General features: G+C 39.1%; 1 protein-coding gene across 1 annotated transcript in view; it reads right to left on the reverse strand.

Moving 5' to 3' along the window:
* Positions 1–219: 219 nt before the first annotated feature.
* STK17A (serine/threonine kinase 17a) overlaps positions 220–22166 on the reverse strand; it is a 33287-nt gene continuing 11340 nt past the window's right edge. The window contains exons 2-7 of the mRNA XM_061586227.1: positions 14814–15026; positions 4843–4987; positions 3434–3560; positions 3058–3106; positions 2794–2970; positions 220–931 (exon numbers count right to left, since the gene is read on the reverse strand). Coding sequence (XP_061442211.1) covers positions 607–931; positions 2794–2970; positions 3058–3106; positions 3434–3560; positions 4843–4987; positions 14814–15026 — 1036 coding nt within the window. The 3' untranslated portion in view covers positions 220–606. The remainder of the gene's footprint in view (positions 932–2793; positions 2971–3057; positions 3107–3433; positions 3561–4842; positions 4988–14813; positions 15027–22166) is intronic.

Raw genomic sequence — 22166 nt, forward strand, 5'->3', positions numbered from 1 at the left:
TTCCACTGGCTACTGCTTGCAGGGACACTGCTGCCATCAGTTTATGCCCACTCTTTCAGTAGGCAGAGCAGGGCACTCCATGGCAAAGCCAGCAGACGGAGTCCTCTGCTACATCCAAATCCTGTCCAGCACAAGGGACTGGGGCTTTGGATTCTCTTTACCTACGACTAAGGGCAACTTTTGCCCAAATACAAAATGTCTTTTGGTACTTTGCTGCACTTGGTGAAAAGTCATGTTTATCGCTTGTTCAGACAAATTTCTTTTTTAATCAGTGGTCACTTGTACAGGAATATCGGTCCCCACTGAATAGTTAAAACAGAAGGTATAGCACAAGAATTTTACACATACCAACAGAAGAAAAAATGAACTACAGCTTTCTGCTTTTTTCTGTATAGGGCATTTATCATTAGCCATTTCCACAAAAATTAAGATGTTTGGCACAGTTTCCTAGTTGACTCGTGTCCCATCTTCCCCCATGTTATCAAGAAGTGTATTTGCATATCAGTGTGTTATCGACTATACATAAATTAGTCTAGGAGAAGTGAAGGACTGCCAAGTCTCCCAAGTTAGAGTTCAAAGCCTCCAAGAGCAGAAACAAGTTGCAATTCAGTAAATAAATTCTCCAGGTATTTCTTGCAGCAATGGTTCTTCAAATTTAAACCGCTTGGAAATGGTTTTCTGTTCAACAATTTTATCTTTTTCTGACTGCCTACATTGGCCCAATGTATATGAAGCTACTACAATCAGCTCTTCTGTCACCAATGCCTCTTCTGTTTTTTCTCCATCTGTAGAATTTTCAGAAGTAAAATCTTCATTTACAATAATAGCATTTGCCTCCTCTTCAGTGTTCTTTATCCAGCATATAGTATCAGGAACATCCATTTGTGCTAGCCAAGAATGTACCAAACATTCTTCTGCTGTTGCCCGTTCCCTAGACAGAAAAGAGGAGACACCTGCTCAAAAAGGTTGGCCAAAAGGATTCAAAGCTAAAAACAAATTATCTATAATCTAAATGGTTACCTCAAGGTGAAGATCAACACTGAACTGATTTGTGGTTAGCATGTGTTCAGATGCAAGTTATCAGTTCCATGTTGACAATGCCACATGTAACCCTTTCCATTAAATAGTTCCACAATGATCTGCATGGACACTGCTGTCCCCATGCAGTGGGAAAGTTGCTCCATAAATACTTTATATACAAGAATTAAGAAACCTGAAAAATTACTTGCTTACAATACATTTTGTACAGAGAACAGTCTCGGTGTCACTTCACACAAAATGGCAAGTCAGGTGGCTGGCTGCTCAAAAATGATTATCCATCATGCTGAGAATGGTTCTTGTGCAGTAACATGTCAGTGAGACTGGATGCCAAACTCTTGCAAGTCTCCCAAAAGAAAATTTTGCAGAAGTGAAATGCCAAACCACATGGCAGCAGCCAAACCACATGGCAGCAGCCAAACCACATGGTGAGCAGCCGCACACAAATTGCACCTAGACACAATTTTGTTGCCACCATATGGCAACTGTTCTATGTGGCTCAGGTTGCAGATCACTGTACAGCTAGTTGCTCTTTAGAGTCCCTTCTTTAATTTCAGAACATTTCTGCTTCAATGCAAAGATTTTGAGTTTTCCTGATAAGATCCAGTCCATCATGAGTTAAATAAATGAAATGGATTTTCACCGGTGTTTACCTTTGACTTTGAGGTGGACTGGTCACATGAATTCACAGTAGTACTGTGCATTAATCTGCAGAAAGTAAGAGTTGCACCATCTTCAACAATTCTAAATATTCCTAAAGTTCCTCTCAAATTGGGCACCTAGATTGCTAATGCCCTTTGAGCAAGTTTGTCTAGCTGTCAGAACTACTGATGAATAGCTAAATCCACTTCTGATGCAAAATAATATAGAGTCACAGCTCAAAGATGACTTCATGAAATGTATTCTAACTGCAATTAGGTAGCAACTTGTGCTAGAGGCTGCTGTCACCACCACTGCTGGAACAGCAGCAACCAGTGGATGTTGAATTGCTTTTTTGAAAAAGCAGAATGTTTGAGTATGAAAAAGGAAATTAAAAAGTTTCCTTATTCAAATAGCAAGCATGACAGCGCTGGATGACTTTGTCTGACTTGCTATGTTTAGGATGCTAGTTTAGCTCCTGCAGTACAAAAAGGAATACTGAAGCATTACTAGAAGCAAATATGGAATAATGAAAAATTAAACATTTGGGGGGAGGATTCTAAAAGAAGGCTGAAAATCTCACTAATTCATAGACAAGGGTGTAAAATATATGTTTAAAATACATAGCATACCACTATAAACCTATATAAAATATTTTTGAGAAGCACTCAGCCGTTACAATACATTAAAAAAGGAAACAATATCAACAGGTGCTTAAAAAATAGATAGTTGTGCTATAGCAAGAATAATGAAGTCCATGTTACTGTGGGGAATCTGCATAATTTTTAGTTGAGGACATAGGTATATGGCCCAGTTCTAATGCTGCTGTTGCCACCTTCATAAACCATGGCATATTTATATCAGAATCCTGGCTTTACATCCTAGTAAGTTAGCCACCATTAAACCAGAGTCCTCCATTTCAAGTTCTCCAAGCCAAGATCTCTGTGCCAAAGCCAGTGTGAAAGGGGAGGAGCCCATGAGCCTGATGCACATACCTGGCTTGTGTAAAGCCAGCTATGTTACATCCGAGTTCAGCCAATGACTTATATTTCCAACTTTTATTTGTACCTTGTACCGTTTTAAGGCAATGAAGCAAACCTTCTAAATATAACTTACTCAGGCTTTTTAACCAGAAGAGATTTGATGAAATCCACAGCAGATTCAGATATAAGGTCAAAATCCTCAGAGTAATTTACATTCATCTGAGATATATTTAAGAATGTTTCCTGTTTATCATTTCCCAAGAAAGGCGATACCCCTGTTAGCATGACGTATGTTAATACGCCAATACTCCTAAAAAGAAAGAACAACACACGTAAGCTTCGTAAGAGAGAAAAAGAGCTGTTCTGAAAGAGCTACACAGTAAAGATCTCTCCTTACCACATATCTGTTGCAGTGCTGATTGGATCATAACTCAGGATTTCTGGAGCTGTTACAGAGAAAAAAGTACCGCTGGTTGCTATGTATTCTACTAAAAATGTGAACAAATTAATATTTGGATGCCAAATAGTAGATTTTTCAAATGAAGGTACTGCAAGCTTGAAAACTAATCAATGCAGTTTGCACAAATTCAGACAACTTTACCTGTTCTTCCACTATGTCCTTGTTATTTTGAATCATTGCCACAGCTTAATTACCAAGTCTTTGAAACTAATGTCCAGATTTGAGACCTTGACTGATTCTTGGGATACATGATGATAAATTATCGGTATAATACACCAACATTACTTACTTTAATGACTTGCTAAGAACTTACCCACATATTCAGGTGTTCCCATAATTTCTCTTAGTTCTTCACTATTCTTCATTACTCTGGAAAGGCCAAAATCAACTATTCTAACATCTCCCAGTGGTGATTCACTGCTTAACAGAATATTCTGGGGCTGAAAATGAGTGGAAAAGGTAAAGATTAGAAGAGTCTTAACTATTAAGAACTGCACAGGAGTCCTACACGCTTACTACAACAAACATCTGGGATTTGTTTTGGAACTCAAGATTAAAGAACCTGCACCAAGAGTCCAAGATAGGCCAATATGGAGTTTTAATTCTGAATTCAACTGCTTCCATAAAGGCCAAACAATGCTTCCAAATAATATTATATGCTGTATATCAAAAAACAAAGCGGTTGTGTGCACTACAAAATTACAGAACTAGAAATTGAAATAAGGCAGACAAAAGAAAGGCACAGCAATGGAGAATAGGGGAAAACAAACCGGGAAAAACTAAATGGTATTTTAAAAAACCACAAACATACAATACTGGCTTTATCATCCTATACCCAAGTAAGACTATATAGTGCTCATGTGACTGATACAGCCTACCCTTGTGTTTTCCAATCCACATCATAAGAAGAAACTAGTTCATGTGATACATCATTATTAAAAAATTAAGGAAGTTTTGTTTGAGAGTATTCTTCCCAAAAGGCTTTATGAAACGTCTACCCCCAACTGTACATGTTGAGACAGCAGTAAGTTAGCTCAACTGAAGGGCAGCTTTACACAAGTGCTAGATTAAAGTTCCTAAGAAGAAAGAAGAGTCCACTGTGCGATAAGCCAACAGTATAGCTAGAAACAGAAAACAGGTTAAATTCATAAACATTCAAAATACATTTTTCAGGCAGAGTAATCAGAACACTTCAAAGAGTAACAGAACCCCCTAATTTCATTGGGGTTCAGAAAAAACTAGAACAATGGTGGACAGCCTCCAGCATGTGTGCCTGATTAGGACTGCCAGGCTTCTAGATTTGGCCTGCAAAGTCATTTTGGGTAAACCATGCTCACCTGTCAGTCACCCAATGTCACATGGCATCAGGTGCAGAAATCTATCATCTCTGATCTACACACTAAGGCTAAGATCAGAGAGAAGAGATCTCTGATCTTGGTTCTAAGCACAGCACTAGATTTGGAGATAAGCCTCTGCTTGCTTTTTGAAAGGCAACAGGCAAAGGCTTATTTGCTTGTGCTTGCTCCCACACTCGAAATTTGAATCAGCTGTTGTCATATATTGAATGACCTATTGGTGGATGATCCCACCCACCTGTCAAAAATGACCCATGGACAATAAACAGGTTCCGGATCCAAGCCTTGGGCTGGAAAAAGTTCCCCACCCTGAACTAGAAGCTTGGATTCTTGATGTTACCTCAGTACTTCAAAACCATAATCTTACCTTCAAGTCAAGATGAACTACATTATTTCGATGCAAAAATGAAACTCCTTCTAAGATTTGCCTCATGAGACGCTTAACGTCTTTTTCTTTGAACGCATCGTCTCTTTCAGCTACACACTGGTCAAAGATTTCTCCTCCAGCAGCACTGAGGAAAAGCATACAATTTTTTGCCACTTTTCTAGAGAAGGGAAACCACACATGATGATTTATTCAAATAGTTAATATTCTTAGATTGTAAGGTATGTGCATGCTTGCCTAGTTGGCAAATAAACAGCTTTCCAGCTTTTCAGTAATTTGGTAATCTACCTAACCAGTCAGTGGCACAGTCTACACCTAATGCTAAGTCAAACCATGGCTAAGAGTGAATAAGTATGCTGGTACTTGAAAGAAAAATTGTGGGCACTTCACTTCTCCCCTGAACCTATTGCTGTTGCGCTACCCGGAACTAAGAAATGGTTTGGCTTAGTGTTACCTCCAAACTGGGCTCATGGATTGCCTCACTCCAGACAAACCACAAGCTATAGCCATGGTTTGTTCTTAGCTTACAAAGAATTATGCAAGAGTTTGTAGAACTGAGGTGGGGAACTGGTGGCACTTCAGATGCTGAACCTCCAATATTCAGCTTTATTAGACCACCGGGCTGGCAATCCTAGCTGGGGCTGCTAGAAGTTGGTTTAGGACGGATAAAAGGAGGCACTTCTTCATATAGCACATAGTTTAACTACGAAATTCAGCACCACAAAATGTAGTGATGGCTTTAAAAGGGGATTAGACAAATTTATGGATAATAAAGCCATCAATGGATAACCAACCACGATTGCTGTATACTACCTCCAGTATTGGAAATAGTATACGAGAACGCTCATGTTTATTAATTAAATTTATATTATGTCCTTCCTCCTAAAGGAGCCCAGGGCAGCAAACAAAAGCAGTAAAATCACTTTGAAACATCTTAAAAACAAAAGGACTTTAAGACACATTAAAACAAAACATCTTAAACATCTTTTAAAAAAAGCTTTAAAAACATCTTAAAAAGCAATTCCAACACAGATGCAGACTGGGATAAGGTCTCAACTTAAAAGGCTTGTTGAAAGAGGAAGGTCTTCAGTAGGCACTAAAAGAAGAAGGTCCTCAATAGGCACCAAAAAGGTAACAGAGATGGTGTCTGTCTAATATTTATGAGGGAATTGCAAAGTGTCAGTGCCACAACATTAAAGGTCCGCTTCTTATGTTGCATGGAACAGATCTGATAAGAAGTTATCTGCAGGAGGCCCTCATCTGCAGAACGCAGTGATTGACTGGGTACATAAGAGGTAAGACAATCTTTCAGGTATCCTGGTCCCAAACTGGATAGGGCTTTGTACACCAAATCTTGCACTTAGCCTGGTAGCTAACAGGCAGCCAGTCCAATTCTTTCAGTAGTGGGATAACATATTGGCGGTACCTCGCCCCAGTGAGCAGTTGCACTGCCACATTTTTCACCAGCTGCAGCTTCTGGACTGTAATGGGACCAGCCTCATATAGGCTTAAACTATACTTATAACTGCTGTAATTGCTTACAGTTTAGTTTATAGCTTGCTGATTTCATAGTGTGCATAAGTTGCAAAAAGTTCTTTGAAAGGGTTTATCTGCCCCCCTTCTGTGTAAAGCAGTGTGTTCTCTATGGTGGTTCTGTGGCAGAGTACTGAGAGATAAGGTGTCTGGGAAGACAGCCAATACTCTGTTATGATTGTAAACATCTGATAACTTCTGATATCTGTTGAGGAAGTTGCCTGAACACTATTTAGAGCATTGTTTTTTTGGTGGTTCTAAAAGAGATGTTGCAACCAGAATCACCAGAAAAGCCTACTTGCTGATAAGAAAATGGAAATGGACTGCCTTCAAGTCAGTTCTGACTTATGGTGACCCTATGAATAGGGTTTCATGGTAAGCGGTATTCAGAGGTGGGTTCCCATTGCCTACCTCTGAGGCTGAAAGGCAGTGACTGGCCCGAGGTCACCCAGTGAGCTTCATGGCTGTGTGGGGATTCGAACCCTGGTCTCCCAGGTCATAGTCCAACACCTTAACCACCATAAAAAGCTGAGCCCAGGTGTGATCAAAGAACTGCAGGAACGATGCAGGCCATCTATGTCTTCTGACGTGTGAAATGTATTGTGACGTGTATTTCCATGTACTTTGTAACTTAGAACTCAGTCTTGTTACAGAGCCAAACTCAGTCCTTTCATATATTGTAACCTAATGAACTAACTGTGTACCTTCAAGGTCGTATACTTTGATGTTAAATGTGTATATACAGCAATCTTTTTCAGTTTATTTGTATTATTTTCTGTTTCTGCTGTGATGGCTAAGGCCACCTAAAGTGCCTTTAGTACTTGTAGTGTGCAAGATACGAATAAATAGCATATATTAGAAGACTTTTATGCTGTCTGAAGTCTGATTTCCAATTAGAAAATTTCTGGTACCTCCCAAGACACAAGAATCTTTGGGTGGGTCTCTATAATTCACCTTCTTGTGATGAATGCTGCTGGAAACCTGTGAGTTTGGGTGAACTAACGTTCAACATATAAGGGTTCTGAATAGATACGGGTAAAGGGAGAAAGCAAGAACCCTTGCCTTCACAGGAAAAAGGGCCAGCCTTGCCGGTATCAGGGCCAACTTCAAGGGCAGCCCCACGTAGAGTGCATTACAGTAACCCAACCTAGAGGTTAATAGTGCATGGACAACAGTGGTCAGGCTATCCTGGTACAGAAACAGCTGCACTGTCTTACCATCCGAAGCTGGTAAAAGGCACTTCTACCCACTGAGGTCACCTGGGCCTCTAGCGACAAAACTGGACCCTGGAGCACCCCCAGACTACACACCTACTCTTTCAGTTGGAATATGACCCCATCCAAAGCAGGCAACTGACTTATTATCCAATCTCGGGAACCACTAACCCACAGCGCCTCTGTCTTGCAAGGATTCAGACTCAGTTCATTGGCCCTCATCCAGCCCACCACTGAGTCCAGGCACTGGTCCAAGGCTTGCACAGCCTTTCCCAATTCAGATATTACAGAGGAACAGAACTAGGCATCATCAGCATCTCCTGATGACCACTCCCAAGGGCTTCATATAGATATTAAACAGCATTGGGGACAAGATGGTACCTTCAGCACCCCACAGCACAACTGCTAGGGGAGCAAAAGGCAATCACCCAATGCTACTCTCTGAAAACAACCCTGGGGATAGGATCGGAACCACTGTAAAACAGTGCCTCCAATACCCATCTCCGCCAACTTGGCTCAGAAAGATACAAAGGTCAATGGTATCAAAAGCCACTGAGAAAACAAGAAAGAACAACAGGGTTGCACTCCCCCTGTGCTCCAGATAAAGGTCATCCATCAGGGTGACCAAGGCTGATTCAGTTCCATAACCAGACCTGAACCCATATTGGAAAGGGTCAAGATAATAAGCATCTGGCTGGTCACTGTGAGAATGGGATGCCAGACTAGATGCACCTCTGGTCTGATCCAGCAAAGCTCATACTAAGTTCTTACATCAGGGATGGTGGGAGTTGTATTCTAACAATATATGGAGGGCCACAGGTTCCCCACCCCTGCTGCATTAAGAACTATTAATTCTAGGAGTTAAGATGCTGAATAATGGAACAATTGTATGACAAAATACTCATCTATTAAGGAATATTTATATAAGTTTTCATAAGTTAAACACCCTCCTTGCTTTAATATACCAATATGTTACAGGGATTGGAGTCCCATATGACATTGACAAAATGAAATTTTTTCTGGACCTAAAAAGAGTTGCATCTTACACTGTAGTCAAAGGGATTTAATTAGCCTGAGGACAGAACGTAAGTACAAAAATGTTTAGTAAACAAGAGCAACCATGGTAGCTTTGACTCATGCTATTTCTTGATACCAGATGTAAAGACTAAGGCAGTCCTATGTATATATAGTATAAAGCTCATTGCAATTCAATGGGACTTGGCTTTCAACTCAGCATGTTTAGGATTGGGTTCTGATCCAGGCCATGCATAAAAGAGGACTTGATAACCTGCATGCCCTGAAAGAAGGCACAGAAAACATATCTGTCATTACTAGGGACATTTTATTGCCTTTAATATTTAAGGTGAAGAACAAGATGGTTCCTCCCCTAGTTCCACATACAGAAGCCAACGAGAACAGCAATTAAATTTTACTTCAACACTGGTGGAAGGATAGTGCTGTCCACTGCACTTGAGCAGCAGGCAGGATTAGGAGGGTCAGTACAGGTTGTGAGGCAAGAGAGGTGAATGGCTGTGGGGCTCAGAAGGAACAGGCAGGGGCTGCTGCTGCTGCTCTCCAGCATCTGTTATCTCAGGCAGCTGCCTCACTCTGCCTATTGGTAGGGCCAACTCTTGTCACTACAGTTCTGATCGTCAAGAATACATCACTGGTATTTTTTTACAGAAATTCATGCAATGGAGTGGTAGAGTGGTATTGCTATGAGAAGTAGCCACAAGACACAGGGGACCCAGACATTCACAACTTCTAGAACTTAGATGCAACATGAAGTCTAAACACAAGGAAATTGTTTTTATCAGCAAGAAAACCACATTAGTAAAGCAATAACTGAGCAGAGACTCTGAGCTACTATGTCATATTTCAGCCATGATTTGGGGCGGAAGAGAAAAGGCAAGTCACCACAATAAGCTTCATATGCAATTCATCTGGACTATCATTTCATGCTTGCTGCACTGTTTTATAATAAAAAAAGAAAATACCACTTAAATATAACCAGTTTAACATATGAAAGAAAATAACTGTACTCAAAAACTTTGTTGATTTTAGCTTGCGTACTTCTGTTAGGACTGATCTGACCAACCAGCCACATTTATTTTATTCAACAAAATTTATATACTGCTTGATTGTAAATAAACCTCCTCTACAAAAAAAATCTCTCTCCATACTAAATACTAAAGTTTGCATATAAAAAGTGAGGATGTCACCAATGAAGTGCAAATGAAGTGCATATACATCTAAACAGTTTTTTTTTTAAAAAAAAAATCAGGTAATGTTCCACTGAGAAAAGTCATCTGGACATTGGTGGAATTACAAAAAGTTCTACAGCATCAGGTCTAAATTTCTAGACACAATTTTCCCAGCTCCTCTTTCACTGAAGTTTCACTCTGTTTCACACCAAGGCTGGCATTAGCCTTCAGTAGATGCAGCCACCATCAACCTAGGCCACCATCTGTCACTGTTACCACCACTGCCGCCGCTAGTGGGTCCTCGCACCTTGATGTTGCTGCAGTGTGCAGCTCAGCCACGCATCTACTGCTGCAAGACATTCACCTCCCCCGAATGTATCTCCTTGGCAGGGCTTTGGAAGAGGAGCCAAACTCACGCTCGGCCAGTTCACAGTGGTCTCCTACCATTTTAGATTTCCCAAATGCAGTGCTTAACAGTGACAGCAGCATTGCATTTTGGGGAATCTAAGACAATGGCTGGCCACCATGGATCAGAACCAAGCACTGGCTTAGTTCCCATTCCAACATCGCTAGACGGGGTACGTCTGTGAGCAAGGGGTGGTGGTGAAGAAGAGGCGAGGAGTCCTGGAACTTTTGGGAGGTGCCCAAACATGGCCAACCTGGATGCCAGCCTTGCTGGATACCATTCTATACCCTTTGGTCTCTCCTGAATAGCATTCTACAAATGTCTATTTAGACTTAAAGGAACTAATTAGGCAGACTTTTCCCTTCTGTATTGCACTATATATTTTATGGCTACACAATATATACTGCAGTACAAAAGGGAAAGAAAAAGTAGGAACAAATCACTGGAATCATCAACAGTGCTGATCAGAAAAAGCTTCATATCCCACCCACCGTTTCTTGTGAAGAACATCTCATTCTCACAGAATCATAGAATAGTAGAGTTGGAAGGGGCCTATAAGGCCATCAAGTCCAACCCCCTGCTCAATGCAGGAATCCAAATCAAAGCATTCCCGACAGATGGCTGTCCAGCTGCCTCTTAAATGCCTCCAGTGTCGGAGAGCCCACTTCCTCTCTAGGTAATTGATTCCATTGTCGTATGGCTCTAACAGTTAGGAAGTTTTTCCTGATATCCAGTCGAAATCTGGCTTCTTGCAACTTGAGCCATTATTCTGTGTCCTGCACTCTGGGACGATTGAGAAGAGATCCCGGCCCTCCTCTATGTGATACCCTTTCATGTACTTGAAGAGTGCTATATCTCCCCTCAGTCTTCTCTTCTCCAGACTAAACATGCCCAGTTCTTTCAGTCTCTCCTCATAGGGCTTGGTTTCAAGTCCCCTGATCATCCTTGTTGCCCTCCTCTGAACCTGTTCCAGTCTGTCTGCATCCTTCTTGAAGTGCGGAGACCAGAACTGGATGTAGTATTCAAGATGAGGCCTAACCAGTGCTGAATAGAGGGGAACCAATACTTCACGTGATTTGGAAATTATACTTCTGTTAATGCAGCCTAACATAACATTTGCCTTTTTTGCAGCCACATCACACTGTTGGCTCATATTCAGCTTGTGATCAATGACAATTCCAAGATCCTTCTCACATGGCTGAGCCAAGTATCCCCCATCTTGTAACTGTGCATTTGGTTTCTTTTTCCTAAGTGTAGAACTTTGCATTTATCCCTGTTGAATTTCATTCTGTTGTTTTCAGCCCAATGCTCCAGCCTATCAAGGTCCCTTTGAATTTTCTTTTTGTCTTCCACAGTATTACTATGCTCCCCAATTTTGTATCATCTGCAAATTTAATAAGCATGCTCTGTACCTTCTCAACCAAGTTGTTAATAAAAATGTCAAAGAGCACTGGGCCCAGGACCGAGCCCTATGGTACCCCACTCGTTACATCCGCCCAGTTTGAGAAGGAACCATTGATAAGCACTCTTTGAGTATGATTCTGAAGCCAACCGTGGATCCACCTGATAGCTGTTCCATCCAGCCCACATTTAGCTAGCTTGCTAATCAGAATATCCTGGGGCACTTTGTCAAAAACTTTGCTGAAGTTGAGATATATTATGCTCCCACAGTCTACAACGGAGGTTACCTGGTCAAAAAATTAGATAAGATTAGTTTGGCAGGATTTGTTCTTCATAAATCCATGTTGGCTCCTAGCAATCACTGCATTGCTTTCAAGGTGCTTACAGATTGACTGCTTTATAATCTGCTCCAGAATTTTTCCAGGGATTGATGTTAGGGTGACTGGTCTGTAGTTCCCTGGTTCCTCCTTCTTGCCCTTTTTGAAGATAGGGACATTAGCTCTCCTCCAGTCACCCGGCACTTCACCGGTCCTCCATGATTTCGCAAATAGACAGCGGTTCTGAGAGTTTCTTCAATACTCTAGGATGCAGTTTATCGGACCCTCAAGATTTGAACTCATTCAAAGTGATTAGGTATTCCTTGACCATTTGTCTATCAATCTCAAGCTCCAATCCTGCCCCTTCTACTTCATGTTTCCCGGGAGGGTCACAGACCCTTTTTTTGGGGAAGACTGAGCCAAAGTAGGAATTGAGCACTTCTGTTATCATTTTGCCATCCTCACTGAGTAGCTGTGCCACCGGTTCTTTTCTCTGTCTTTTACTATGGATATACCTAAAGAAAGCTGTTTTGTTGCTCTTAGCATCCCTCGCTAACCTCAGCTGATTCTCCGCTTTAGCCTTCCTGACACCATCCCTGCAATTCCATGATACCTGTCTGTACTCTTCCTTTGTGGCCTGGCCTTCTTTCCACTTCCTGTATGTGTCCTTTTTTGTTTCAGGTCATCTCTAAGCTTTTTGTGAAGCCACATTGGCTTCTTCTGCTGTTTCCCCCCTTTTTTCCTTGTTGGAATTGCTTGCCATTGCGCTTTTAGAATTTCCTTTTTTAGAAACTCCCACCTATCTTGGACTCCTTTTCTCATTAGGGTTGCTTGCCATGGAACCATACTTACAATTGTTCTGAGTTCATTGAAATCAGCTTTCCTGAAGTCCAGGGTGCGCGTATGGCTACTCTCAACTTTTCCTTCTGTTAAAATCAAGAATTCAAGTATGGTGTGGTCACTTTCCCCCAGAGTTCCCGTAACTGCCACTTTATCCACCAAATCATCTCTATTGGTTAGAATCAAGTCCAGGATAGCTGATCCTCTGGTTGCTCCCTCCACTTTCTGTAGGAGAAAGTTATCTCCAACACAAGTCAGAAATTTCTTGGAGGGGCCGTGTTTGGCAGAAGAAAATATCTTGTTCTACTTACTTTGACCAGAATTGTTTCACAATTATTGTTTCAATTAGTTTACTTGGCAGATTTGGTGAGGCATTAGTCAACTGCTGCTTGCCATTTGCAGCCCTGCCTTTGTAGCTCATGCAGTGTGAAAGACATATCCTTCATTGCAGAGTTGCACGCCATATTAAGATCGTATTGTTTTCTGCCTTCACTTTTCAAATTAACAGTTAGACAATGAGATTCATTGTTCTACTTACCAACAGATTTTGTTGTTTTATGGCTGTTTATATTGTCTTACACTGCTTTATGAACTTTATTTTTATTTGGTTGTTTTAAATATTTTACATGTAGTTAGAAGCTTAAGTTTAAGAGCAAACAGCCTGTTCATTTATCACATCAAAAACTGAGAAGAGTTGGTTTCATAATAATCACAATACATCAGCAAACAAGTAATATGATGTTAACAAGTTCAGCTGCCATTATTTCAAGCAAATGGTCAGTATAAGGAAGGGAGTTTGAGGCGGGAAATCTTATGCACCCATTCAACCATGTGCCCTAATTTCTTACGTAGTAATTCAAAACATACTTTTAGCTGTACAAGATGTTGCCAATAATGGTGCCATGTTCCTAAAAACAATTTATAATGTTGCTTCAAAATAATTTTTATGAACTCGCCTTCCTTCTCGTTTTCTGTGTTCAAGACACTGGGACAGGGAGACAGCAAGAGTTTGGCTCACTCATTAAAGCTATAACTGCTTCTTCTTCATGAGTAGGCAGCTCTATTTGAAAAGCAGGAACATATGTTTTTAGAAATGGCCTCAAACTAATTGCAGAATTTCTAAAATATTTTTGAGGTTGCAGAAAATTGAGATAATTATTATGAAAATTTCTGTGGTAATGGTACTCACAATATCTTCCTTTCCTGCTGTAGCTGCTAATTAAGCTGCATTTGATTCTGGTAGCAATTACACTGAAACCTAGTGCCATCTGGTACAAAATGATACACCTCTTTTCTTTTTGAATTAAAGTATTAAATGTGTATTTGCTTGCATGCAGGAAGGCCTTTATCCAGAAATCATGGTTATTAAAATTGATCTCTATTCAAAAGGCGCTGGCTGTTTTTATTCACGTGTTTTAACTGCCTTATTTATTTTGTATTCTGCTATGTATTTTACTGCTGTTAGAATCCTTGAGCAACATTTGGTAGAAGCAGTGGATATAAACTGAACAACAGCAACAACAACAAAAAGACAGAACACAACAACATTAGTCTCCAAATTCTCAGGGACTTATAGTTACAGTATTTAAAAATGCATCAAGCTTAGAGCCTAGCATTACTTCTCTAGCTCAGTCATATACTTTACACATCAAATTAGGAACTTATTACTATTCATAACAATTATGTCTCCATGAGTCAATACATTCCAAGAACATGAGGAATCTGCTGGTCAGTGACAACTCTTTGAAGCCTATAATTATGTTCTTGCTACCAAGTCAATGGTAGCAAGGATTAAGTTGCTAAGGGCAAAACGTTAAGGCAATCTATCTGTAGCCCAATATTTATCTGGATACACGCCATTTTGAAAAACTGTAACCTGCCCAGAATTCCAGAAATGGGGCAAAACAAAAATCTGAGTATGTCTAGTAAATTGAAGTTAATCCTTCAAAAATGTGGTACTGTTTTCCAACAAAATATAGTGTTACTTATTAAAGCCTCTAATTATAAACCCACAACATTTATTACAATTAATACTTACTATTCCAAAACCAAAATAATTTCTGTTGGTGTTTCATATACTTCATGCAAATTAATAACCCAATGATTTCGTTGTGCCAGTTCCAGCACTGCAATTTCATGAATTATCTCCATCCGGCAATCCTGGCCCTTTCTTCTTTTCCTCATGAATTTTGCGGCAAACTCTTTTTCAGTATCTTTCTTTACACACTTCTTTACTACTGCAAATTTCCCCCTAGAATTAGAGAGGAGAGAAAAGTTAAGTTGGATGCAAATTTTGACTATATTTACTATGTACCATACTCAAACCATAGCACAAATATAGTCATAAATGTAAAGTTTCTTCTCCAACTACTTAAGCAATGATTAATAAGCTAAAACTTGGTATCAGACTTATAGTGTGGCTACTTAGCTGCAAGTATGTCTTCATAAATATAATAAACTATCATTAAAAAAGGCAATATCCTGCTATTTTGTATTCTGTGACTTGGAAAGTTTCCTTCAAAACCTCAAACCATGCATTCTGAAACACTCAACTGCTTAATCTTCCTATTCTCTTAAAGACTTCTGCCTAGTACTAGTTCACAACTGCTGCGTATCTCTGTCTCTGTGTCAAAAAATTTGGAAATAATTGACCATCTTTGATGAAAGACTAAGTCCATGCGTAAGTCTATATGGCATGATTCTGTGAAAATACAGAAACAAAATTTTGTACTGTGTAAGAATTATTTTTTCTGCTTTTTAACAGTAAGTTTCTAGCTCCTTTGGTGGCAAAGATGGATATGGGAGAGCAATAACTGATCTATGAAGCTCATAATCTCCAATTATCAGAGGGAGAGCATGAGTAGCTTTGCAAGGCTTCTCATAACTTGAAGTCAAAATAAACAATGCAAGTTAAGCAATGTGCATATGGACTGCTAAACTCTAGTTGCCTTGGCAACAAACTTTACTTCTTTCTAGTTTACACAGCTCTCCCCATAAGACCCAACTCCTAATTCACAATAGACAAAGAACCCTCTATCCAAAGAAGCGAGAAGTACTATTAAGTTTGGGGATAGTTTAAGAGACTATCACTTGTAACAGCACTACTATATCAGTGGGTGGAATCCAGATGGCGCTCCTGAACTCATACAAGTGTGTTTGATCAAATGAAGTAGAGGGGGGAGATTTTTGCTTGTCCTCCCTCTGCTAAAAAATCAACTCCAGAGAGTTGGGGGGTCCTCCAGAATACAGAAGGTGATATAGGAGGCTATAGTGGAAAAGATGGATCAGAAAAAATAGCTTCCCCTTTGGTTAGCAGAAGTGCCCATTGGATCAAAAGCTCTTGCATGAGAACAAGTGCACTGAACAGATTCCACCCTATAGGTCAAAAGGCAGCTTCTCTTCTTTCTGTCCAAAAGTACTGAAACTTTAGCCATGGGCCAAATCCAGCCTTTATCACATAGCTCTTCTAAATCCTCATGATTATTATTAATTTGATCCAGCCATTCTTTTGAATGTGACTCAGCCACATGGTCAGTGGAATGAGATTTTACTTATGCTAATTGTTACAGTGAGATCCCATTTATAATACAGTGACTTCCCAAACAGTTTAGGGCTATCTCAAATATTCTAGTTCCCATGTGGAAGCTTCCTAAAAACACATGCATCTTGGAATTTAACTTGGAGAGGACAACATTTGAGAATGTTGACCAAGCAGATACCCTCACTCTCCATGCAACAGTTGGAATTAGCACTGTAAAATTAAAACTGTGCGGGCTGTAACATTGAATAGGCCCTTACTCCAAGGAAACAGCCACAGAAACAGCCACTTCCCATGCTATTTGCTTACCTAAATCAGAAATTTCTCCATTGCATTTGGTTGCTCCAAGCTCAAGGGAGATGAGTGCAATATTTCTATGATTCTATGTATGCATTTATGGACATACAAGAGAGAATGTGCATGCCAATGTATGAAGTATGCATACAGCATGCCCACATTTTTTAGGGGAGGTGCAGTTCATCTGCCAGTGTGGCTCACATTTCCCTTCCAAATACAATTCCTAATCCCAATATAGTAAAAAACTAGGTTTAACAGCAGAAGCCTGCTTAGCAGATAGAAAAATCTATTTCTGCAAGGACAAAACATGCAACTGCTAGTCCTCATGGAAATCATATGCAGCATCAGAGCCTCATGTCCAATCCACTTGGACTCCATGAATCCAGACTTTGCTTAATATACACTTTTAAAAAATATATTTTTATTAATTTCTTTAAACATAAACTCAAAAACAGAAATAAAATAAACAGATTAACAAGTTTCAACATTACACTTTCATATTTCCACACTTCCATACATTTGAGAGTTAAATTGGGCCTTCCATTTTTACTGTACTTTAAATCAATTGCATATTTATGGATTGATTTCTAGTATTTTCCCACTTGCCTTCACTAGATCATTTCAGGGAATTTATTTCAAATCTATTATTGACTATCCATCAACTATTGCATATCCAAGAATATGCTGTAGGCACTACTGGGCCCCCATCCTGTTCTCTAATGAATCTAATAAAAATCAAACCAAACTGCTATAAAACTGTCTCTTCCTTACGTCTCATGCCATCTTTAGTTTATCTGTTAGCTCTTCCAACAGTGCTATATCCCATACCGTACAATACCAGTACTGTATACTAAGACCTACCAGATCCTTCCAGAATCGAGCTATGGTTAGTCATGCCGCCAATAACAAAAAACTGATTAATTTTTTATTTTGCAGTTCTGAATCGTCATTCGGGTTCAATAACATCAGTTGTGGGGACAGATTAATCTGATGTCATACTTTCTGTCCTTTTTCATCTGCAACTGTTGCCCAGGACCTTTGCACTTTTTGGCACTCCCACCACATATGCAAATAAGTTCCAATTTCTATACAACTCCTCCAACAGAGAAGCTGTATAACTGGATGCATTAAAGATTTTTTTCTGGATATCATATACCACCTGTGTATCAATTTTAGTGAGAGCTCTCTATGTTTAGTAGACACTGAAGTGAATGGTGGTTTGTTCGACATAGTTACCCAATTTTCTCTATTTGAATGCCTATTTCTCGTTCCCACCGCATTTTTAAATCTAGGGTGTCTGTCTTATCTATTAATATCTTGTATATGTTAGATATCACCCCCTTAGAATACTCAGAATAGCTCATCACCAATTTTTCAAAGCTAGAGGGTCCATGTGTTACACTTTACCATCGGATTGTTTAAGACATCTTTCAGTTGCCTCCATAACCGTGGGAGTGGGGTCTCCTGTAGGTGGTTTTTCAATTGTTCCTCATTTAATGGGGTGCCATTTACATAAAAGTCACTCAGATGATATAATCCCTTCACACACCACCCTAGAATATTATAGGTCCTATTCTTATTTTAAAAAGAAGGGTGGAACACCAAGGGAATCAGTGATGACATAACTGGAGTCAATATTGCTGCTTTCTTTATCCGGGCCTGGAACATTGCCTGCATAAATCTATTTTCTAATTTTGACACTATGTGAAACTTTTTAAAAAAAAACAAATCATATTCAGCAGAATACCATTCATTTTAATCTGTTCAAGAGTGATCCAATGCTTTCCTGTATCTCCCAAAATAAATGGGATCATGTGACCTATTTGATTTGCAAAATAATATAATTCCAAATTTGGAGAAAAAAAACCCCCTCCATTTTCATCATTATATATAATCCTTTTTTGCTAACCCTTAACCTCTTTTGGCCAAATATAAGTTGGTTCAGCTGTTGTTGCCATAGACTTAATTGCCTTAATGGTACTTCAATTGGGAGCACTTGAAACAGATTCATCAATTTTAGTAATACAATCATTCTAATCATGGCCAATTTGTCCATTAACATAGTTAGCCTTTTCCCATCATTGTAAATCTTTGCTGATAATCTGCCATACTCTCCCACAATTCTCCATATACAATTTATTAAAATTTCTGTGAATCTGAACTCCGAGGTAACTTAATTTAGTATGGCAAATAGGCATTCCTAATTTTGAGAGGGTCCCCTGAGCCCAGGAAGCTATATTAAAACAAAGGGCTTCTGATCTGTGAAAAATGACCTTTAATCGTGCTGCCATTTCAATTGATTCAAATTCCTTTTTAATTATTACTGCAGCTTGATGTGGGTCTGAAATAATGAGAACAGCATCATCAACATAAAGCCCTACAACACAGTCTTGATCTCCAATTTTAACCCCCATACCTTCTAATGTTTGGCGCAATCTAATTGCTAATGGTTCCAATACTAAAATAACCAAAAACTGGGACAGTGGACATCCTTGCTTTTGTTCCTCGCAAGACTTCAAACAGTTCTGAATTCAAATTGTTTACTCTGACTTTTGCTATCGATTTTGAGTATATTTTAGATAATATGCTCCTGATTTTTATTCCAAATTGCATTTTGGAGATTACTGCCTTCAAAAAAACCCCATTCTAAATTATCAAAGGTCTTAAAAATATCCATAGCCAAAACTGCCAAAGGGGAGGCATTGCTCTTACAGTACTGCACAATATTTAATAGTTTTCTGATTGGATCTGCAATATGCCTATGAGGAACAAAGCCTGTTTGATCCACCCCTATTAATTTACTAAGGAGCCTCTTCGATCTTTTTGCCACTACAGAAGCAAATATTTTATAGTCCTGATTAATTAATATATTGGCCTGTATGAATCGACCCTCTTAAGATCTTTGAACAGTTTTGGGATAGTTATAATCCTAGTTTCCAACCATCTTTTTGGAAGGGGGGATCCTTCCAATATGCCATTAAACAGCCTGGCTAAATTTGGGAGAAAGAGTTCTTTATATGTTTTATAATATAAAGAAGTATATCCATCCAGTCTGGGGGCCTTTCCTGACTTTAGATTTATTATATCCTCCACTTCTTCTATTGTAATCCGGTCTTCTAACATTGATCTGTCCTCTTCAGTCAACTCTGGTAAGTTCATTGAGTTCAAATATTTCCTAATTGTTTTCACTAGGAGTTTGTTGAGCTATACAAGTTCTTATAAAACCTCTGAAATTCTCCACTGATGCTCTCAGTGGAATACGTGCTCGTACCATCATCCCTTATACGTTTTTTACTCTAGCTTTCCCTTTTTTCTTATTGCAACGTTGTGCTCATAGCTTCGAGCCTTTGCCCCCATATTCGTAATACCTTTGCTTCAGATATAATAAGTTTACCATTACTCAATTTATTTCTAAAACCTCTAATTCCCTTTGCTTAGTTCCCAACTGTTTATAGATTCTGTATGCCCCTGTTCTCCTGTACCTCAATGCTAGTTCCTGTATTTCCTTCTCCAGCTTCTCAATGTCTGCTTTTCTATTCGTCTTTAATGTGCTTTAATCCTTAATACTAATTCCTCTAATTACAGCTTTTTTTGCTTCCCACAGCAGAACACTGTTTATACTTTCCACATCATTTTCCTTAAAATAATTTTGTAGCGATTCATACAACTTCTCTCTTCATTCTTGATTTGTTACTACCACTGCAAGGAATGTCCATGCAGAGGAGGTGGGGCTGGCTCTATTCAGAGCCAGCCTCACCTCCACCTGGGCATGATCTGTTATCTTGATTTGTCCTATATCTGAATATATAACCCGCTCCAGAAGGGAACCAGATATCAGAATAAAGTCTATCCGTGTGTTAGTATTGTGGGGAACAGAGTGGAAAGTAAAAGTTTTATCAGTAGGATGAAGTTCACTCCACACATCAATTAGTCCCCACTCTTGAAATAATCGCAGCATTTTAAACTGTTTCCTCACCTCCCTCGACTTAATCCAGTGTTACCACAATTTCTTTATCTCTCTTTGAGAGTGGTCACAAATATTCCAGTTTAAAAATCCTCACCTAATATTGCCCCTGAGCCATTATCATTGATTTGGCAAATACAGATTGTAAATTAATTGATTCTTATTAGGCGCATATATCAAGCCAACTGCCAACTGTCTAGTGTCATTCAATAAACCTCGTAAAAATATAGATCTTCCATTTTTATCTCTTAATATTTTGGTTACTTTAAAGTCTAAATTAGCTTCAAATATTACAATATTAATATACATTTTCATTTACTTAGTAATTATGGGCAATATCCAATGATATCTGCCTACTTGCACAACAGGGCTTCTCCTTTCTATCTTTCTTCCCCACTACAGCCTCCCCATGTGCCCTCAAAATCTGCTCTGGAGGGTCCCCAAACCTGTAGTGGGAAAGACAGAAAGGAGAAGTCCCATAACGTTAATGAATGCACACTACATTGAATCTCACCTATTAATTTTCTAATTCAACAAACACAGGAAAAGTTTCTAGTTTCCCAACTTTTATGGGTACTACTATTTAGAATTATCAGATTTATGGTCCACAAAAAAATAACCTATTAATTCTCTGTAGTCTGAGCTCTGAGTTTCCTTGCCTAAATGACAGCAGAACAAGAACTATCTAATTTCAATTTGCAACTTCATTAGAAATCCTAGCAAATACATACTTTTAATATGAACTGCACAAAACACACTTAAGACTGGAGTTTAATTAATTAGTTTTTTTAAATGTCAGAACTTTTCTCACTTTAAAAAAAATCCCTTATATGTGGTCCCATACACACACACACGGGCATACAAGCTACACTGAAACAAATTGTAATTAGTTCCAAGTAAATGTGGCTAAGTGCAGGGCGTGAGAATTTACTTAAAGAGGCAAACCAAAAGTAGCCAGGAGTTGGAGCACTACAGGAATACAAATTTATTTCCTCCAAGTGAAGGAAGGTAGTTTTGGTTGGGTATGGGCTATAACTATTTATGGTAAACATTTGCCATTTAAATAAGAAAATATTTGGTAACGATTTCCTGAACTAAATCAGAGGTCTGTAGTATGGCATTGGCTCAAAATCTGAATGGTTTCACTGGAACTTAAAGTTGAATTAAAGTGAGCTCAAGGTCATTTTTGAGACTACCAACCTCAAAGGCACAGTTTAAGTTGGCATGCCTCCTAGCTTGAAGAAAAGAAACAAAGACCCTACTGATTGCAAGTCAAGCTCGATAAGCAAAATACTTTTACGTCATGTGTTTACCCACTTTCTGGTTGTCATGGGTTCCACTAGTGAACAACTAAGAATGTGACATGAAATAATAGTTTCTTTAAAGTAATCTACAACATCCCATCACTGTTGTGGGTGCTATACTTATTCATAGTAACATCAAGAAGGAAATTGTTTTGAAAGTGAAGAAGAGGTTTTGAAAGTAATGGGACTGCACTAGATTAAGTAAAGAATTCTAGACTTCACCTATTTATATATGGATATTCATCATCTTCCCGTACATTCTGGATTATGAGGGGGAAAGCACATTGT

Source organism: Rhineura floridana, chromosome 10 (assembly GCF_030035675.1).
Source record: "Rhineura floridana isolate rRhiFlo1 chromosome 10, rRhiFlo1.hap2, whole genome shotgun sequence".
NCBI classification, from domain to species: Eukaryota; Metazoa; Chordata; class Lepidosauria; order Squamata; family Rhineuridae; genus Rhineura; species Rhineura floridana.